This window comes from Plectropomus leopardus, chromosome 13 (assembly GCF_026936395.1).
Source record: "Plectropomus leopardus strain MGB_pleo_1.0 chromosome 13, ASM2693639v1, whole genome shotgun sequence".
Lineage (NCBI taxonomy): Eukaryota > Metazoa > Chordata > Actinopteri > Perciformes > Serranidae > Plectropomus > Plectropomus leopardus.
In genome coordinates, this window is record NC_142188.1 from 20,393,491 (window position 1) to 20,413,211 (window position 19,721).

Here is a 19,721-nt window from a genome sequence, read left to right on the forward strand (position 1 = left end):
GGCAGTTAGGGATTTCTGTGACATAAAAAAACCCTGCATATTCACTTGCACAATTCAGTTTGACTTATGAAAATAAGTATTTCTGTGTTTTTCACACTGATTTTGAATTTACTCATGTAAATATATCTCTAACAGCATCAGAATACAAAAAAACTAGATGTCACTGTGTAGTCGTGTTAGTCAGAGTATTTAAAGATCTGCCTCTTAATTCAGGAGTGAAAAAATTCAGGTACAACTCTTTCAAATTTAGGTAAGGGGGTATTTTTTTATATATATATTAGGGTTACAGATTTTTCTTTTTTAAAGAGTAAAGCAGAGGTGTCACAATTTATGAAAGATAAAAAGGAAGTTTGAGCTCACTTGTTCTTATATTCACACCTATTAGGGCAATGTTACATCACCTTTATGACATAAAATCGTTTGTGCAACAAAGTGAAACTTTTCAGCAAAAACACAAAAAAAACCCCTCTCTACATACGATGAAATATATTTATAAATATTGTCAAAGATAAAAAAAAATCACTCACATGTTTAGCTCCTCAGCTCCTCCCATCAATACAGCAGGTTAAAGGAATAGTTGAGTGTTTGGGGGAATGTGTTTTTCAGCTTTCTTACTAAGACTAAATAAAGGGAAAAGCTAGGCCATCTTCGAGCAAGTGAGTGGTGTCAATTTTCACTTTACGCTTGCAGAGCGGATCGTTCACTCTTCCCCTGCTCAAAGCAACGTTTGCTTAAACACCAGACAAACGAATCATGAGTTGTGCATTTTTGTCTGCTTCCTTCCCATGCTTCTTGTCCTGAATGACCTCTGATAATACTTTGCGAACTCTGCTTTCGAGCTAATTTTTGACCAAAAACAGTGATAACAAAATAGTGACACAAGTGCATTCTGGGTCGGGCATGCTTTGAACACATGGTGTGAGCGATCCTGGTGCAAAATCAAAGTGGGAGCAGAAGGTGATGCTCCGATATCTTCTAAAAATCCGCTCTGTGCTCGATCCATAGTCCTGCTGGCTCTTTTGATAGTCATTGCTGCCAGGCAAGAAATAGTCCAGCACATAAACCACTAAAACTTGATGTTATATCTCGATTATTAGAGGAAGCATTTTTTACCTTTTAACAGAGCCCAGCTAGCTGTCTCTTTGTGTCTCCAGTCGTTATGCAAAGCTACGCTAACTACCTCCCACTGCATATTTACCATACAAACATGAAAGTTGTCTTAATTTTCTCATTTGATTCTCAACAAGAAAGTGATTTTTTAGTTCACATGTGACCTGTGTGTACCTGTGAATGGTAAATTCTACATGAGAAAGCTATAGACACATAAATACTCTAAAGTATATTGATCGTCACTATGTCTTGGTTGGTCTGTGTGTTTGAATTCTGCAGTGGCCAGCATCCAGAGACTTCCAGCAGTGTCTGTGATGACTGACATCAACTTCCCCATGAAGGGTCGTAAAGGCATGGTTGACTGGGCCAGGAACTCTGAAGATAAAGTGGTCATCCCAAAGGGCCTCTTTGTTTCCCAGTCAGCAGGTAGAGCACCGTATATATTTCACACTGAGCCATCCTACCTCTACACTAGCACATCTTTCTTTAGGACTCTCAAAGCCACACACACATAGTCTTCATGTACTGTACAAAAGTTTACTTCTACGTAAAACTTGCGCTAACATTTCTAGAATATTCAAAGAAAACTGTAGTAGAAATATAGGATTAATGCATAGTGAACAGACAATGATGGATTCAGTGGCAGCTGCTGAAAAAAACGGAAAATAAATATCTTAACATCTCAGCAAAAGCTGGATGATTTTAGTTGAATTGCTCTGTCTGAAAACTTACGAGACTCACACAGACACATTAGTCTTATGCAGAAAGTATTTTTTTAATATTTTATGTTACACAACCCCTTGTTTTTGGAAAGTGAAATAATGCTACTAGCCTTTAAACACGGCCAGTTTGCTGGCCTTTGCTTGTTTAGTCGCTGAGTTTCCCGTCCACTCAGCATTTTCAGCCTCCTTTCAAACACTGCCAGTCGCCACTGTATATCGCAATCCAGAGCCAGACAATTTGGTTAATTGGTGTAATCAGTCTTATCTGGAATATATCAAAGATAACAAAACAAGGGATTGATTAGGAATGTGTGCCATGTGCCTGATCCCAGCCACTCTCATTTGGACAGTGGAAGAAGCTGATTCTATAGGAGACTTTAGCACTTCTCTTGCTGGAGTCAACAAAACTGCAATAAAAGTTGTGATTTTTTTTTTTTTAAGTGTTGTTGGCAGAAACAGCTTTGGCATTTAAAACAAGCATGTTTATTGAAGCCAAGTGTTGCTCCCAATTAAAAATGTCCCTGAATTGTGATAATTCATCATGTACTGGAAGGCAAAGCCTACAATATTAAATATATACAGTATGGGCATTTTGAATATTTACTTTTTAAGTAATCGAACAACAATGTTCATATGTATAGTCACTTTGGATGACACTATAGAAAAGAAACTTATCAGCATAAAAACCTGACAATAGTTTTAATTTGTTGTTGATTTTCTCCTTTAGACATGGAAGGATCACCTGTCTTCATTTTGGGAACAGTTCTCTACAAGACTCTCGGACTCATGCTACCTTCACCAAAGTAAGGGCCATATATCTCCTTGTCTGTTTTTTTTTCTGGTCTGCCGGCGGAGGAAATATGAGACAGATTTAATCCTTTGGAAGCTGCAGAGGTGTCCATTTTTATTCAGAGTAGTAGATCAAGTCTTTAACCCAGACTGTGTCTGTCTCCAGTGTCCCTGAAACGTTCCACTTTAAAGATGTGAAATTCAGAGTTTCAACAGGAGAAAGAGAAAACAACTGCTTTTGCTGTACATGTTAAAACTTATCTATACTCCCTTTATGATGAGATAAGATCAGATCAGATCAGACCAGACCAGATCAGATCAGATCAGATCAGATCAGATCAGATCAAATCAGATCTTTATTGTCATTTTTAAAAGAAACAAAAGCAGCAGCACAAGAAAAACTAAAACAATACAAATAAATGCAGGGCTCCCACCGATCCTTAAGAAGTCTTAAAAGGCATTGAATTCCTTAATCTAAAAATATGACCTTAACTGGTATTAAACTGATTTAAATTACTTTTCCAAAGGTCCAAAAAATGCTCAGACATGGAAATTAAGATTTTATACATTGTTTTTTTTTTTTTTTTTTTTATGGATGTTGCATTGTATAGTCTCAAAATAACTGGTAACATAAATATTTTGTTAAATAATTGAATATATTACTATTCTTAAAGTTGTCATGATGGGAATCCAAATAGTGTAATCTCACATACAGATTGAGAAACACAGAATCTCCCAGAAAACCGTCCAGAAATGCCAGATATTTTCCCGCATCTTTTGGTGAACTAAATAAATACTTTTGTGATTATATAATATGTTCACTGTCTCCCATGTGTTCCAATCTAAAAGTTTTTTTTCAACATTTGATGTAGATAATCTAACTTTTTCTTTTCACAAGTCACGTTTTATGTAACAATAAACATTTGGGCAAAATAAAATTGTCCCCCTTCAAGTTTAGTTATTAGAAAAAAGGCCTTAAACTCAATTCCAAATGGCAATAAAAAAAAAGTCTTAAAAAGTCTTACATCTACCTTGCCTTTAGTTGTAGGAACCCTGAAATAAACAGTTCAAATAAATAATGTACAAAAATATATAACTTCAGTTTCTTAAACATCACTGCCCATATATACTTCCATGGGTCCTTATAGTTGGCACAGATACAACAGATAGCACTACAAGTGGAGGAGGTCGTAGTAATGTACCGTTTAACAGAGGCAGCGTTGTAGACGGCAATGGTCTGTGAGGTCATTAAATACATGTGGACGCAGAATCCTTTTCACTACACTATCAACTTGTTCTGTTCCACCTTTTTTTTAAATGTCTTTGTTGTCTCCTACGGTCGTATCTCGCTTGAACTACATTACACTTACCCTTATGATCTCTGGTGGTACTGCTCTGTTTCATACCATTATGTATCTGTAAGCTTTCACAAAACATGCACAAATATAGGGTTAAAATGAACACAGACTAAAGGTAAAAGGCTCAATTTGTTTCTGTATTTGTATCTAACATTAATACTCATAAATGAGCCTTTACTTTAGTTAAAGTTGATGTATTTTATAGGTAATCTATGAAGAATATCCCCTAAAAAAAAAAACCCCAAACTATTTCTAGACTGTAGAGATGCACAATATTGGATTTTTTGGCAATATCCAACATGCAAATATATAACAACTCATATCTGTGATAACTGATACTGATATTGATATATATCCACATTTTTCCTACCTCCAGTGATCATCAAATCTCTTCTGTAGTGGAATTAACATCATATTGCGCATACTCTTGTTGTGATCGAGACAGCAGATGGAGACATGAAATACAATGTTTTTTTTCAGTGTATGTAATATTAATTCATTGTGCAAAATAAGAAAAATACTTGATGTTTTGTACATGTTCATTTTGTCAGTCAAAAAAAGATATCAGTTTGTCATATTGGTAGAACTCAGCATTTTGGCAGATTTCGACATTTCATTTTAAAGCCAATATATCGATAAAGTGCTGATATTATTGTGCATCCTCAAAAGACTCATACAAATCCCTTTCAGTCATCACTTATTACCCACTTGAAATGTGTGATGGTTTATTTATCTGCAGAGAGCCTGGCCTCCGTCTGTATTTTATTTTTTCCTCTTATTTTGCTTTGTTTCTTGGCTGAGCAAACAAGTGAGGTAGGGACTATACACAGCACACATCCAAGCGGAAGCTACAAAAATTGTGTATGTAGCTTCCAATAACACAAATATAGAGAGACGAAATGCCTGTCTAGGGTTGGCTTTCATGTTCGCTGGCGATACTTCTTTTACAATCAGTAATGACATTTCCTCTATAGTTTACCTTTAAGAAAACTTATCAGTCATTATTCCAATTTTGCTGTGTACGAACGAACATCAGATTTCTGCATGTGTAAAATGTATTAGTGTGTTTGTGTTGACTCTAATTTAGTAAATGAAACATATTTACTGTAGCATGGAAAATGTGGTTAATTAAGGATGACATTAGTGGCTGGAGAAACAGCGGGATGTCCCAAACAAACACCTGGTGTCAGACCCCAGTCAACAAGTCCCTGGCACTAACGTCCCAAGGACAGAACGGTCATTCCAGGACCGGCCAGGCCAGCTGTCACAGGTGGAGCAGCAGCCCTCTGTGCACATGTGGAGAGGAGCTTATAATGTGATGCTGACGCTCGCCCTCTCCAGACTTACAGGAGGAGAGGCAGATCAAGTGGCAACTGTTCGACTTAAGGATCACCCATTTACCAAATTTTAAACTTGTGAAGTTTCAAGGAAGAAAATCTTTTTTTTTTTGCCTAAAGTATCTCAGTGCACTTTGAGTGGAGCACCAAAGAACTCCACTGATTTTCATTTAAAAATAAGTCCAGAAAACTGACTTGTACTGTATACTTTTCTTTTTTTTTAATCAGGTATTTTCAGCTGAAGTGGTGCTGGTAGGACTGGGGACTACTGCAGTCTCACCTCTGCTTTCCTTTGTGAAGTTGACAGTTTTCTTCCTAGTGAGAAGATTTATCCTCTAATAAGAAAAAATATTCCGTCAACTGTACAATAGCTGGAGATGGTTTTTGAAACAGGACTATAATGGCAGATTTTTAAAAGCATATGATACAAAGACACATCTCATTTGGTTCAGGCGTTCCTTTGATTTGCACTTTCTGTTTTCTGGTCTGCGCAGATGTTTTGAAACCATTACTGGCAAACATCCTCTATGGCTGTTTTGACGTCTAATGGGCAGCTTTTTAAATCCTCCTGTCCTTGATATTTGGGTTGGTATTCAATATGAGCTGCACAAAGAAAATACCTTGGTCTAATACTCAAACAGTTTAAAAATGAATTCAAAAAACTTGCACTCTAAATTTTAGACTGTTAGATTACAGGGGAACTTTATATTCAAACTATGCACACAAATCTTCTCAGAGACCCCAAATCAGGTTTGGTACTAGTCGTCTTTATAGATCCAACCTAAGTCTCACTGACTCAGCACTTAAACCTAATCTTGAAGCGTTAATGCTTCTTCACATAAAAGTACACCTCAGGTGTTTGAAGTAAAAATCAGGGTTAAGGCTTTGAACACTGGAAATGTTGCTCATCCTTTATTTCTATAAGCTATGTGTGACATTTATAAGGATATACAGTATGCTAACACAGTTAATCTTCAAGCATGAGCTCAACTTTACCACATTGTGTTAGAAAAGTGAGCATTTGACCCTCAATGACGATTAAAAGAACAGTGTGTAAGACTTAGGGGGATTTAATGGCATCTAGTGGTTTTAGGAGGATTACAGATAGCAACAAGCTGAAACTTCTCCCGGTTAAAATTTCTCCAGAGTTCATTTCTCACAACCTTTTTACTGCAGTGGTCTCTTGCTCTTCAAAATAAATGGACCAGGGGATTTAAACAGGTAAAAACACTGAATAAAGCAGCTCATGCTACAAATCAGTGTTTCTCCTATGCTGTTAGGCAAGGTTTTTTTTTTTTACCAGGAGCCAAATAATCCATAGACATCTCCTCCTCTCCAAAATAAACAGACCCTGTGACTTTTAAAAGCTGAATAAATTAAAAAAAAAACATGTTATTGTCTCTCATATAGCAACAGAAAATTGCCTTTGGTTAGGGGCTCAAACATCATGAAAAATATAGCATTCACACCCATGGGACTCAAATAAAATCACAATTTCTGTTAACTACTGGGCGAAAAAAGCAAAAATGCAAATGGCCCGATCTAGAGCCAGTGTTTGGTTTGTCCATTCAGGGCCACTGTAGAAACATGGTGGTCACCATCTACACCTACTTAGATATAAATGGCTCATTCTAAGGTAACTAAAACACAACTAGGTGGTTATACACCAATAAACAATACAATAGAAAACATACTGAATATTCCATATTCCGTTTTTGCCAATATACTCCCCTGCATGCTACACACTGGACCTTTTAGTGATAGGAACATCTAAGAATTCATCCATTCATTTTAATTTGTTTTTTGTTTGACACAGGAACCACACAGTTGTGAACTCCAAGGTCATCGCTGTGACTGTGAGACCTGAGCCCAAGGCAACCGAGTCCCACCTGGAGATTGAACTGGCTCACCTGGCAAATGTAAGCACCACAGTCACTTATAGTATTTTAAAAGATAAAAGATTCATGTTTTATAAACTCTAGAAAGAGATTTTTTTTTGTCTGTTGACTTGACAGTGCTACAATGACCACAGCACATATAACCTCCCATCAGCCAGAACACAATGGCGGTTAATTGGCTCGATAATTAATTTGCAAGCGCCCAGTGTCGGGAGAGCGCACTGCAGTCAGATAATTACATGGACAATCCCTTTTATGATCCCAGCCCTTTTTATTCATCTTGGAGATAAAGGGCATGGAAGTCTGAACGTGTCAGCAAGTGTGTGTGTGTCTGATAGTGCACTCCGTAATCCACTTTATGTGATCCGTGAAGATCTACATTGAAGGACAAATATGCACTTGATTTATGATGATGGGGATGATAATGATGATCAGTTATCATCATAATTTACCTGATAAACATTTTGTCCTTTTCTTGCCTTCCAGGGAACAATGAACCCTTACTGCGCACTGTGGGACAGCACCATCATGTAAGTGGGCATGCTCATTCACTTTTCTAACTTTTTCTGATGTTGGTGTATTACTTTTATGTTATGCCTCTGAAATTGGGTTAGTGTGCGTCTTGCCTTCGTCTCCAAAGTCAGGAACACATTTGTCTTGTGCACTTTTTTGCAAAGAAGCTGGAGAGACGGAGAAAATAAACAAAAGAAAATTGAACATTAAACCCTTTTACGGGTCGGACAAAATAATGGGAATGCCTTATGAGATTATACAGCTCTCCACAAAAGCCCAACTATAGATGAAACCGTCGTGAAGCATACTGTATGATGTCTTTGCTTAGACTCTAACACATCTTAAATTAAAGAATTACTTCTCCTTCCGAATGACCATTTGTATATCACTTACTCACCACAGTGCATAGATAACTTTCACTTTTAGTTAAATTACTTGTTGGCAAAGGCTGTCTGTTTGAAAAGTACTGATCATACAAGTAGACAAATGAGACTTAGAGTATACTTCAGGTGCTGTGCGAGAGTTTTTAAACAAATGTTTTGATATAGTTTTTTACTTTTACTCCAATCCGTCAAGCTTCATTTTTGGATTCTTTGTTCACTGTGGAAGCATGCGAGAAAAATAGGATAATAAAACAGAAAACAAGTTTTCCTTCTGAATGCACCATAACACAGGGTGAGTAATTGAAAGAGAAATGATTATTAGTGGGGTGAAATATGCCTTTAAACCTGTGGTAATTACATTTGTGGAGTTTTTCAGGGGCTTCAGTGTCTGAGTCAGTGTTTGTAAGGTTCTGCAATCGCAATGCTCCTGTGTCCAGCATATGCCGTCATGATTTCGTCAACTCTCCTGAGAACGTATTATGAGTCACTCATGAGTCACAGGTACACTTTTAAAAAGTGCAGCTGGAGAGACATTCATACAAGTGAGGTCCACAGTACAGAATGTTGAGTTAAAACCAATTAGCAGCATGTGTGGGCCTCAGACATCAGACGACAACAGACATCTAAAAATACTAATTTTTTAAGGCAACTTAGACAGATACAAACAGGCCAGATAGTCACTGCCTCAAGTGCTGGAGCATCAGCCACAAATACTGCAGAATTATGTAACATAGCGAGGGGAAAACTCTCAAAAATCATTAGGACATATACAAAACACAGCTGCATTAGCAAAAAAGAAACACCACACCATAACGGCAGAAATGAAGGTCTTTAGAATGATCATGGGACAATTTCTAAGCATTATTAAGACAGTTATTAGTGTTTTGGGTTGGATTATGCTACAGTCTAATGTAATATGCTGTCAGTATTCTGTCCACACCTTATACATTTATACACTTGACAGGATACATACCCTTTTATGTTAAGGTTGTTTTGCCTGAGTTTGGTGTTTTGATGCTGTTTAAGTGGATTTGATGTCACCTTGTTTGCAGTGGAACGGTTTTTGTACCTGCACTGTTAACATTTGACAGCGGTGTTCTTGTCACAGCGTCACTTGATAAAACCAAAGTTGTCGGAGCATTTCCACTTGCAGAAAGTCAAGTTCAAGTGCTGTTGCTACACTGCAGTGAGGCTGGTTCACTGCTTTAGCAGAGGCAAGTATTCAGGAGATAGCAGTTGAATTATTAACAGTTTAAAGCCTTCAGATTTTAAACATAGCAAACCTTGTTTTTAACACTGTTAATGGCCAGATCATTTTGAGCAATAGCCATTCATATATATTTGTGTTCTGTAATTGTCTCTCTCTATGTGTAGTGGATTTAATTGTTACTGGAAGAGTCTGCTTTCCCAATTTGGGATCCAAATGGTACATCCATGCACAAAGGATTTACAGGAGACGATGCATCTCACATACTGTTAATCAGAAGGAAACATTTGGTGTCAGAAGACATTATTGAATGTGGGAATCCTCTCAGCTCATGCTTTGCTTGGATGTGCTATAAACAGACACACAAGTCCGTCTGTTGCATTTCTGACAAACTACAGTAACTGCTCAAGGCATGATTGCATCCCCCAGTGGTCTTTACCGCTGTGGTAATGTAAGTAAGTGTTGCCAAATCTACCAGAACTGAAATCTTGATCATTAGAATTTCAAGATTGATCTGGTATTTAGATTTGTTGATTTGTAACCTGTGTTTTTTTTTTTTTTTCAGAAACAGAATGAAAGAATGCAAATTTCTGTATGGCATCGCACAACACAGCACTTTGACAAATTATTTAGTGTGTAATTGATGTGTAATTGAAGTTGTATGAGCGTTTCCTGAAATATTTTGGACCTTTTTTATTTGTGGGAAACCAAACAGCAGCTGTGGGTGAACCAGCTCAGGCAACAGCTTATACGAGGTTGTTATTTTTACTTTGGAATAGCATGTGAATTGTGCATAGTCTGTCCTCTATCATGGTATTTGAGGGCAACTGGTCTATTTTTGAACAGCAAAGATACAACTGGGACATCTCTGTTCCATTCTCTTTTCCCTGACTTTCACAAACAAAGTGTTTAATTTCAGCATTTCTTTTTTTTTTCCGGATCTACACTAAGTCATTTTAATCAGAGCACCACCGAATGACTCCATGGTATGATTATCATGTTCATTTCAAACAGTTGGCTCGTCCTATTACACAATAGCAGCCACTCTCAGGACTCATCGAGGGGGTAATACACCATCTGTCAGCCATGTTGGTTCAAACCAAAAGAGAGTGCTCATCGTAACAATTAGCAGAATGGAAATGTTGCTCACAAGTGGAAAACTGTGTCCTCTGACTCGTCCAGGTCCAGATACTGAACATGTGAATATGAGCTGAACAATGGAGGCAGCTTCGGTAAAGCTGCGGGGCTGAGAAAGCTGCCGCACCTGAGTATCTGCTGCTTTACTTTCACCACGAGGCTTGAAGCCTGAGGCGTAAATATTCTTATGTGACAACAACAGGAAAAACTCTAGTGACTTGTCTGTTTCTGTAAGCAGCTGGGAAGACCATTTGGAGAAGAGAACATTGTGTTCATTGCTACAAAGCTGTATATTGTGATAGAGTCCATATTACATTTACAAGTGCCTTTCTGTGCTTGTTTTTGCCTTTATTTTGGTACACAGAGTGGACAGAATGGGTGCATTTTAAATGAGGCGCTGTTAAATCTTAATAACTGCAAAACTGGGTAAATGTATTGTTCTTTTTTCAGCAATAAGAGAGACAGCTGGAATTTTTCCTGCTTTTTATTTTCCGTGTTATCTACTGATTCAAGGTTTAATATGAATAATTTGATATATTAAAATCCATCCATTTAAGGGAAAGCAAAAGAGCAAAACAATTCAGAAGAACAATAAATGGATATAAAATTAGACAATTCTTCTCACCGGTTCTGAGTAGTTTGTATGACTTTAAAAGCTTCCTCTTGAGAACACAAGAGTCGCATAATTGTAACTCAAATTAATCATTTGCAGTGATGGAAAATGACTTCTCAAGTTCTGTACTTAAGTACAATGTTGAGGTACTTCTGAGGTACTTGATTTAAACTCAACTACAACTACAAAATTAAAACACTACTCGTATGTCAGCCCAGTCTGATAGAAATACATACAAATGGACATGAAGTCCTAACAAAGCATTACATAGTGGTGGGCATGAAATTTATTTAAATTATGTGGTATTAACACAAAAACAATGCCAGTGCAAAGATAATCTGGATCTCAGGCAGGCAGGAAGGACGGTGGATTAATCAAACAAACGAGGAGTTTCAAGCAAGAGACTCAGTGTTCCGTGTGAAACCAAAACTCAACATAGTTAGGTGATTTTACAGACTTAACATAACTACTAGGGTTGCAAAATTTAAGCACTTTTCTTAATTGATCATCCTTAACATTATTAGTTAATCATTGATACCAATCGATACCAAGTGTGTTTTTTCTCAATCAAAATTCAAAGCAACATCTTGCATATTCTCTGATAGCATTGCAAAGCCTAAGAAACATTTAAAAATGTAACACCCTAGACATATGAAACACATTTAATATGACTAAATAACACTTTGCTTTGCCTGCTTCATTTTATTATGCCACTGTCTTCTTCTAGACCCCAAAATGGCTGCCCTGTCATAGGATAGTTAGGATAGTTATATTGTGCCTTTTGTTTGCTAATGCTCGTAATTGAAACATTCATTCAAAATACATACATACATACAAAGTTAACCGTGCATAGTTATTTCAAACAAAACCACAATATCTTCCAAAATTTTTTTTTTTTTTTTTTTTTTTTTAAATCTAACCAATAGTTTTTCTTTTCGTAAACTTAACCAAAGTGCAACTGTGCAGACTTCACATTGGCATTGTTTTTGTGTTGCCAGCACCCAATTTTAATACATTTTGTGCCCATGACCAGGTAATGTGTTGTTAGGAAGTTGTATGTTTTTCTGTGAAACTGTGTTGTGAGTGTTTGCATCAGTAATGTTAATCCAAATGTGACTTATAAGTTCAGATAAGGACCCAATGCAGAACAAAAAGGGCAGGCATACAAATGAAAAGCAAGCTTTAGTGCTGATGAAAATGTCCAAAACCTCCCCCAAAAACAAGCAGGTAACCAAAACAAAAAAGCACAAATCAAACACAAATTCAAAAACTAAACTGAAACCAATCAGGATCACAAGGAAGAACTAAGGATGAAGACAGCAGCAAACACAGTGGAAACAACAGGGAGGGTTACAGATAAAGTGACAAGGAGCAACAGCAGACACAGGTATATATACACAGGGAACTAATCAGGGGAACGGCACACAGCTGGGGTAGGTGGACATGGGTAGCAGGAGGGAAACAGACAAATGCAGGAAGAACTAAGGACACAGGAAAAGCATGAGGGAAAGTGAGAACAGGTGAGGACTGTGCAACTAGTGAGGGACAGGTGAAACTGATCAGGGAATCACTACAGTGGGAAAACACACAGGACAGGAAGTAAAACCAGATGCAACACATGAGGAGTACAAGAAAAAAACAGCACAATATACAGTTTACAATATAACACAAAACCTAGGATAATAACATCAATAATATATTTGTATGCATGACTTTCACATGTAATGGAGTTTTTCTAATCTGGGGTATTAGTACGTTAATTTATTGATTCAGTCATTGATTTTATGGATATAAGAAAGCAATCCAAGAAATTACATGTTTAGTGTTAACACGTATTTCCAACATTGTCCCTGATGTCATAGAAACAGAACAGATAGTCACACATAACATGCATAGATGGTATAGAACAATAAGTGACAAAAACAAACAAACAAGAATATCCTACATAAGAAAAAATACAGAAATTGACTTCAAAACCTGTCATTATATGTTCATTTCATCACAATTTATATGTCCAAAAGCATTCATCATAAAAAAAACGGAAATAGAAACAATCAAAGTGTTTACAATAGAAAACATATATGTAAAGAATTATAAAGATGAAGATTATGATGATTAATGTGATAATGACTACAAGCAATAGAGCAGATGTGTTCTTGTGTCATTTTAAATGCTGAAACAGAAATAGGTTTTGACAAGATAATTAGTGACCAATCAATCTTCATTTCATTGTTTGCAAGTAAAAAAAGCTAAATTACTCACCTGTCACATAAGGCAAAGGTCTGGAGAACATTTAATGGCATGCATTGTCTGGGACTGTCATGTTTTGACTGGTGTTGCACCCGCAGAACTTTAGGATAACCTGCCCTACCTGGCAGCGATTATCTTAAAGTAGTAAAGACTATAAATAAGTAAAGAATAAAACAAAGACGTGAGTAAACATGGATCTCTCCATGAGAAAAATAAAACATCGGAGCATCTAGAGAGCCAATATCATTTTTTCATTTCACATCTCTGCAAGTCTGCAGCTCCAAAGCACCATGTGTAAACAGGTCAGATGCATACACTTTTATTACTCTTTGAAATGTCAATATTTTCAGCTATCAAACAAGCCTGAAATTGCCAATATCCCACCACTGTGCCGAGGGAAAAATATGAAATGCAGGCCAGTGATTTTAGATCTGTTAACTTCCCTGTAGTGTTCAAAAATAAATATTCTTTCACTTCAGTATCACACTATCTTTCACTAATGTGCTCTATCTTGGATATTTAGTATCACTGTGACTGAGCATGAGTTTAAATCACATTACTTGTCAGCCTGTCTCAGCTTAAAACTTGTCTTTCTTTAAATGGTTTGAGAAGATTAATAAAGCTGATTTTGAGCATTGTAATCACATGCATAAATTCTCTTTAGTTATTGCTGCCGCTAAACTTGCATAATATGAAAATTACAGAATGACATTACAAGCAAGTCCAAGCCTTTTGGCATTCCCCTGCAATTAGATGCTTTTAAAATCCTCTGAATCCTTGGAAGGAGTGCATGGGAAGCCATATGAGTGTCTTTCTGACTTTTTAATCGCAGATGTTTTTGCATCCCCCTCTCAGATTATCCACCAAAGTCTTATGGGGGCCAAACCTCACACTGAAGAGGACAACCTTCATCATTAAAGGCTTTTAGATCCTGAAATAACTTGCCACATCAGGATTAACAGCATCTTGACCCCTCTTAATAACATCTTTAAAACACACAGCCTTTTTACTGGCTGCTGTATTTATCACTCCTGATATTTTTATTTTACTTTTTAAGTTTTGATTCTCCTTGTTTTATCTTTTTTTTTTTGCTCCCTCTCTAAAGCACTTGAAGGCCATAAATTATATTAGCCGATTGTAAGTATTATATGTATCCTTTTACGGTGCAGTATAACCAAACAGATTGTAATCTTTATGGCAAAACATGCATAACTGCAGCAGGAAAAGATGTGCTTAGACTCACAATATTAAGTGTTTCTTTCTTTTAAAGTCCAAATCAGTTTAGATGATTTACACTGCAGAACATACAAGGCCATATATTAGGGGTGTTAAACTCACTTTAGTTCATACATCCCAATTTAATCTCAAGTGGGCCAGACCAGTAAAACCAGTGCACAATAAACTACAAATAACAACACCTCTTTATTTTTTCCCAATTTTTTTAGTGTAAGTAAATACATCCTAAAAATGTTTATCCATTTACAAAACACATGAACAGCCTACGTTGTTTCGAGAAAAATAAGTGCAATTTCAACACTATATCTCAGTTTTTCATATTCAGTCAGTCTGCTACTCACATGTGCATGCATTTCCAAACCTATGGCATCTCTACATCAAATTAATATTACACTTATTATTATACTATATTAAAAAATAAGACTAAAGAATGTAATTAAGAAACAACTTTAGAAGACACTTTGTACTACCTCAATAGTTAAATCTTAAATTACTTAATACTGTACAGTTCATACCATGAATTAACCAAAAACACTCTATTTCCTGTGGAACACAAGCATATTAATCATTTATGCGTTAAGGTGTGAAAAGCAGCTGTTTGCAGCTTCAGGTTCAACAAACATCTGGAGATCCTGGATTTAAGCCAAACGGGCCACACCAAACACGACTGAGGCAAGAGCTTAAAAAGAGAAACCTTTATCATAAGATTTGGATATCCATTGTGAGGTTTCTGAAACATCTTTATATTAGAGATACCAGAAGATACATGAGTGCCATGAGCCACGTTGGATCCACTTATATTCCAGCTTTCTTTAGAATCAGACTAAAAAAAACAACTGTTGAACCATAAGAATCTACAATCAACATGTTTTATCTACTTAAGTTTAGAGCTGCTTACTGTGTAGACAGTAAATGCACTTGCAGCTGGTGATATATATTTGGAGCTCTAAATACATGTCTCCAGCTTTATCTTTCAGTTAAAGGTATAATTCTGCTGAAAGCGCTCTCTAATGGTTTCCTTCTCTCACATTGAGCTTCTTTGACATTTCTGTATCTAAGATCAGCGGTTGTCAAAGTTTTTCACATCATAGACCCTCAAATAGACACATTTGCTCCTTAGACTCACACTTGATCAGAAGACTTCTGTTTTTAGGTCGGTTTCAAAACAGAACTGTCGTCGCTGCAGATGGGGAGGCGATAATGGCGAGAGCGTTGCATTCTTTGTTTCTGGTGGACTCATTTATAATGAAATTAAATGGCGTCTGGTTTTTCTCTGGACCTCTGGTTGTCTACTTTGATCTCTGTACACTGTTAAAGGGCAGTGGAAGGCAGAAGTATTGTGGGCGATGTTTACAGTAATTCTAAGCTTCACTCCGGCAAAGACTCCTGATGGACTGATGAGGACACTAACTATGCATTATTTGACAGCAGGCAGTTGTGCTGTTTTTGTGTGTTTGAGAACACAGGATGTGAGTTTGGGGTAAATCACATGTTCACCTTGAGGTAGAGCAGTAGTTTCATATTCAGATCTGACTGACTTGATTCTGTTCAATTGTTGTGGACATTTATTGCCTCACCTGTAAACCTAGTGGGGCTGATTGATACATGAGAGCAGCAATCACGTGTTGTAAGTTGTCACCATTTTTAACTTTAAATTAAGAAACCATAGGCAGCATAACATATCGGATGCAGCCAGAAATACATCGCCCAATGATTTGTAGACTCCCATTAGATGTAAAAAGGGAACTGGATACAGCATTTGAGGCAGGCCCCAATTCATTCTTATGAAAGTTATACAGTGGTGCATTAAGCCAAAAATACTTTTGATTTCCACAGTATGAAATCACCAGAACCCTCTGCATTGTGGGGCCCATAGCATTAGTGCACTTGAGACTTCCAGCAGCGAGAAGCTAACTTCTGCCGGCTAATAGGATAACTTCCAGTTTAGCCTTTGGCTAGCTTGAATAAATATAGAATGATTTAATCATTTGGCTCTTCTAGACTTTCAAAATGTTTTTCAACTAAATGGATAAAATCCCAATAGTGAAACATTTTACAGGGTTGTGATACTCAAAAAAATATGTCCCCTAATTTACAGTCGTATCTCTTGCAATGCAAGTCATTGAGAAAAAGTCTTTTTTTGGCCCCATGGCATCATGTGATGGTCCCAGACATTGTAATTCCACATTTAGCCACAATGCAAAACTTACATTAAAGCCTAAGGCTGTCCCTAGGTGTTTGGTTTTGAGGCCTAAAATTTGATATTTTGGCTGTCTCCAGTCTGGATTTTTGGAGCCAGATGTTACCATATTTGGAAGAGAGGGGAGACCTAACAATAACACTAGCTGCTAGCTTGGTTGCATGCTGCATTTACAGTCTATGCTTGCTGCTTTTTCAGCCCTGGTAGTTGCACCTTGAGATAAACACAGTTGCAATAATAATGTTGGTCCCTTAGCGTTAATCTAACAACAAATGCAAATTGTGTTAAAATGAATACAAGCTGATTGAGACAGGCACAGTTCTGGGATCCCCGAAGTTCAACTAGCTTCAGTGATAAGAGTCATATAGATAAAGGTGGACCTATTAGCAGGTGGACACATTCATGTCCTCACTAACAAATCCAAACTTCAGGTTCCTCAGTAGGTTTTGTCTCACTTAGGATTAATTAGAATTTTCTTGCTTCATGAAAACACACACTCATTTTTCTTTTCGTTTCAATGAGTTTACACATGCCGTGCAGCCCAAAGGCTGATATGAATTACCCATCATGAAGAGACCCAAGATGGATGGAATAATTTCCCACCCTCCTCTGCCTGTCATTGTGCGTCAGTCTTTCAAGACTTTATAAAATTGCCCAAAGTGCATCGCCTCAGGCCCTCTTTAAGCCCTCAGCCCAGTGCTTGGCTAATCTGATGTGGGCGTGGGATGAATTTAAAGAGCTTTTTGGATGGTTATCCCCTGTTTCTTTAGAAATACTACATCTCAGTTACTATAAGCAGTTTTATATTCGAAACTGTGTGACATCACTGGCTATAAACTGCAGCCCAGTCTGATCATTTACAGTTTGTTTAGCTGGAAAATCATACAGAGCTTCACTGTCTGACTCTTAAGTGCACTGCTTGGACATTTGGGTAAGTTATGGGTTTAGTAATAAGATCTCTATGGCTGGAGGAACACAATCTGTCAAAGTTCAGCAAGGAAGACAAACCTAATTGGAGTTTTGAGCAACTGTCTATCTTTCTGTTTTAGCAAGACGCCAAGGTTTAAATACTGAATGTGTCTAAAAACTTTGTCGACTCTTTATGTCACTCCACTGTCACGTCTCTTGCATCTTGACACCTAAATATTTTTTTTTAAATCGGAGCACAATCAAAATGTGTCAAAGATTTCAGTCCTGGAAGTTTTAATATAATAGTTGTCAATACATCACTGCATGGATAGAAAGTGGTCAACCAAGGGTGTGTGATGAATGTCACATCATCAGTCTCACTGTGGTTACCATCAGCGCTGACACTTTCTCTAGGGGATATTTTATATTCTGAGGCCACCAAGCCCCCGATAAGGTCAGACAACAGATCAAACGTGGCGTACATAAATCCCTAGTCAGGCACGTTCTCCTGACAGCTTCTCTCATCGGCACAAAGGAGTAGCAAACATCTAGCAAGTCAAAAGTTAGGAACAGATCATGTCGAGGATTGAGGCCTCACTGGGGGAATGGCTGATTCATCCCAAAGTTATTGAGAAGCAGAGGCATCACACACACTATCAGTCATATCACAAGAGGGTGTGCAGTGGAGAGATTTGCTTCTGAATGTGACACTCGTGTTTTGGGAGCGCAGCAGCAGCATATCTAAGTGTGACCTCAAGTGGGCAGCTGTGTAAAGGGTGTAATGCTTGTTGGTCACCCACTGACATCACCATGGTTCATCTCTCCATCCTAGAGGAATTACTGCAAACAATGAAAAGCTTGCACAACTATTAGGGGATATATATACTGTTTTTCCTTTTTAAATCAAAGCTACTTTTTAAATTTTCTGCTTCTGGGGCAGGTGGAGGCATAAAATAAAATCCTGCAAATCCTTTAGCCCTCAAAAAGTGCTTTCTGCTATCACCAACATAGTTTAATCAATAATTATAGATCACCAATGTAAAATTCATTTTAAAGGGATAGTTCACCCCAAAATCAAAATATTTTTCTTCTTATCTGTAGTGCTCTTAATTACTCTGGATTGTTTTGGTGTTGGAAATATTAGTGCTAAAGATGTCTGCCTTGTCTTGAGTATAATGAAACTAGATGGCACTCAGTTTGTGGTGCTCAAAGTGCTCAAAATTCAATAGCAATGTCTCTTTCCAGAAATCCTAACTCGGTTACTTAAGATAACCCACAGACGTTGTTGTCAGCAGGTTCATAAAGGAACTATTTTCTCTCTACCAAACTACACCTGTCAACCTCATCACAGCGCAGAAAGAAGCATGCAGCTACTCATGGACGAGAGGCTCATGTTTATGACAGTGCAAGGTGTAAACAAAAATGGAGTCCTCTCCACCTGAGCTCTCGATCGTTAGCTAGCTCAGCGGGACTAGGTAAGCTGGCAGTATATACGCTTTGAATACCAAAAGCTTAGTGCCATCTAGTTCCATTATAATGCAGACAAGGCAGACATCTCTACGGCCGATATCTCCAAAAGTTGGCAACCCATACCAAAACAATCTAGACTGATAAATAGCACTACAGATAAGAAGAAAAATATTTATTGCTGATATTACGTTGAATTGTCCCTTTAACTGTCTCTTGTCAGTTCTTGAGGCATGGCTACTTATCTGGTACATAACTGGGGTCTTTATTGCACCACGGGTACCTACTTTTTAACAACTCTGATTGCTGCCAAACATGCTGTTTTCTGTCTATACATCATGCACTCAGCTGGCCTCAAGGTTAAAGACATCTTCAGATACACAGTACTGAGGAACATTTCTAATGTTACTATGCTATCCAAGTCATTAGGGGAGGTTCTCAGAGTCACTGTTTTATTCATATTATTCAGCGCAGCTCAATAGAGTTGCACTTATGAGGGCTCGTTCAAGGGCCTGCGCCACAGACTTTTATTTATCATATTGAAATGTCAGCGTTTGAACCCTCCTTTTTGAAACCATCCAAGAAATCCTTG

General features: G+C 37.4%; 1 protein-coding gene across 10 annotated transcripts in view; it reads left to right on the forward strand.

The window, feature by feature from the left end:
• adgrb3 (adhesion G protein-coupled receptor B3) overlaps positions 1-19,721 on the forward strand; it is a 138,252-nt gene that overhangs the window by 91,191 nt on the left and 27,340 nt on the right. For all 10 annotated transcript variants that reach the window (XM_042502385.2, XM_042502386.2, XM_042502381.2 and 7 more), the window contains 4 exons: positions 1,390-1,536; positions 2,560-2,635; positions 7,133-7,235; positions 7,701-7,744. In XM_042502385.2, coding sequence (XP_042358319.1) covers positions 1,390-1,536; positions 2,560-2,635; positions 7,133-7,235; positions 7,701-7,744 — 370 coding nt within the window. The remainder of the gene's footprint in view (positions 1-1,389; positions 1,537-2,559; positions 2,636-7,132; positions 7,236-7,700; positions 7,745-19,721) is intronic.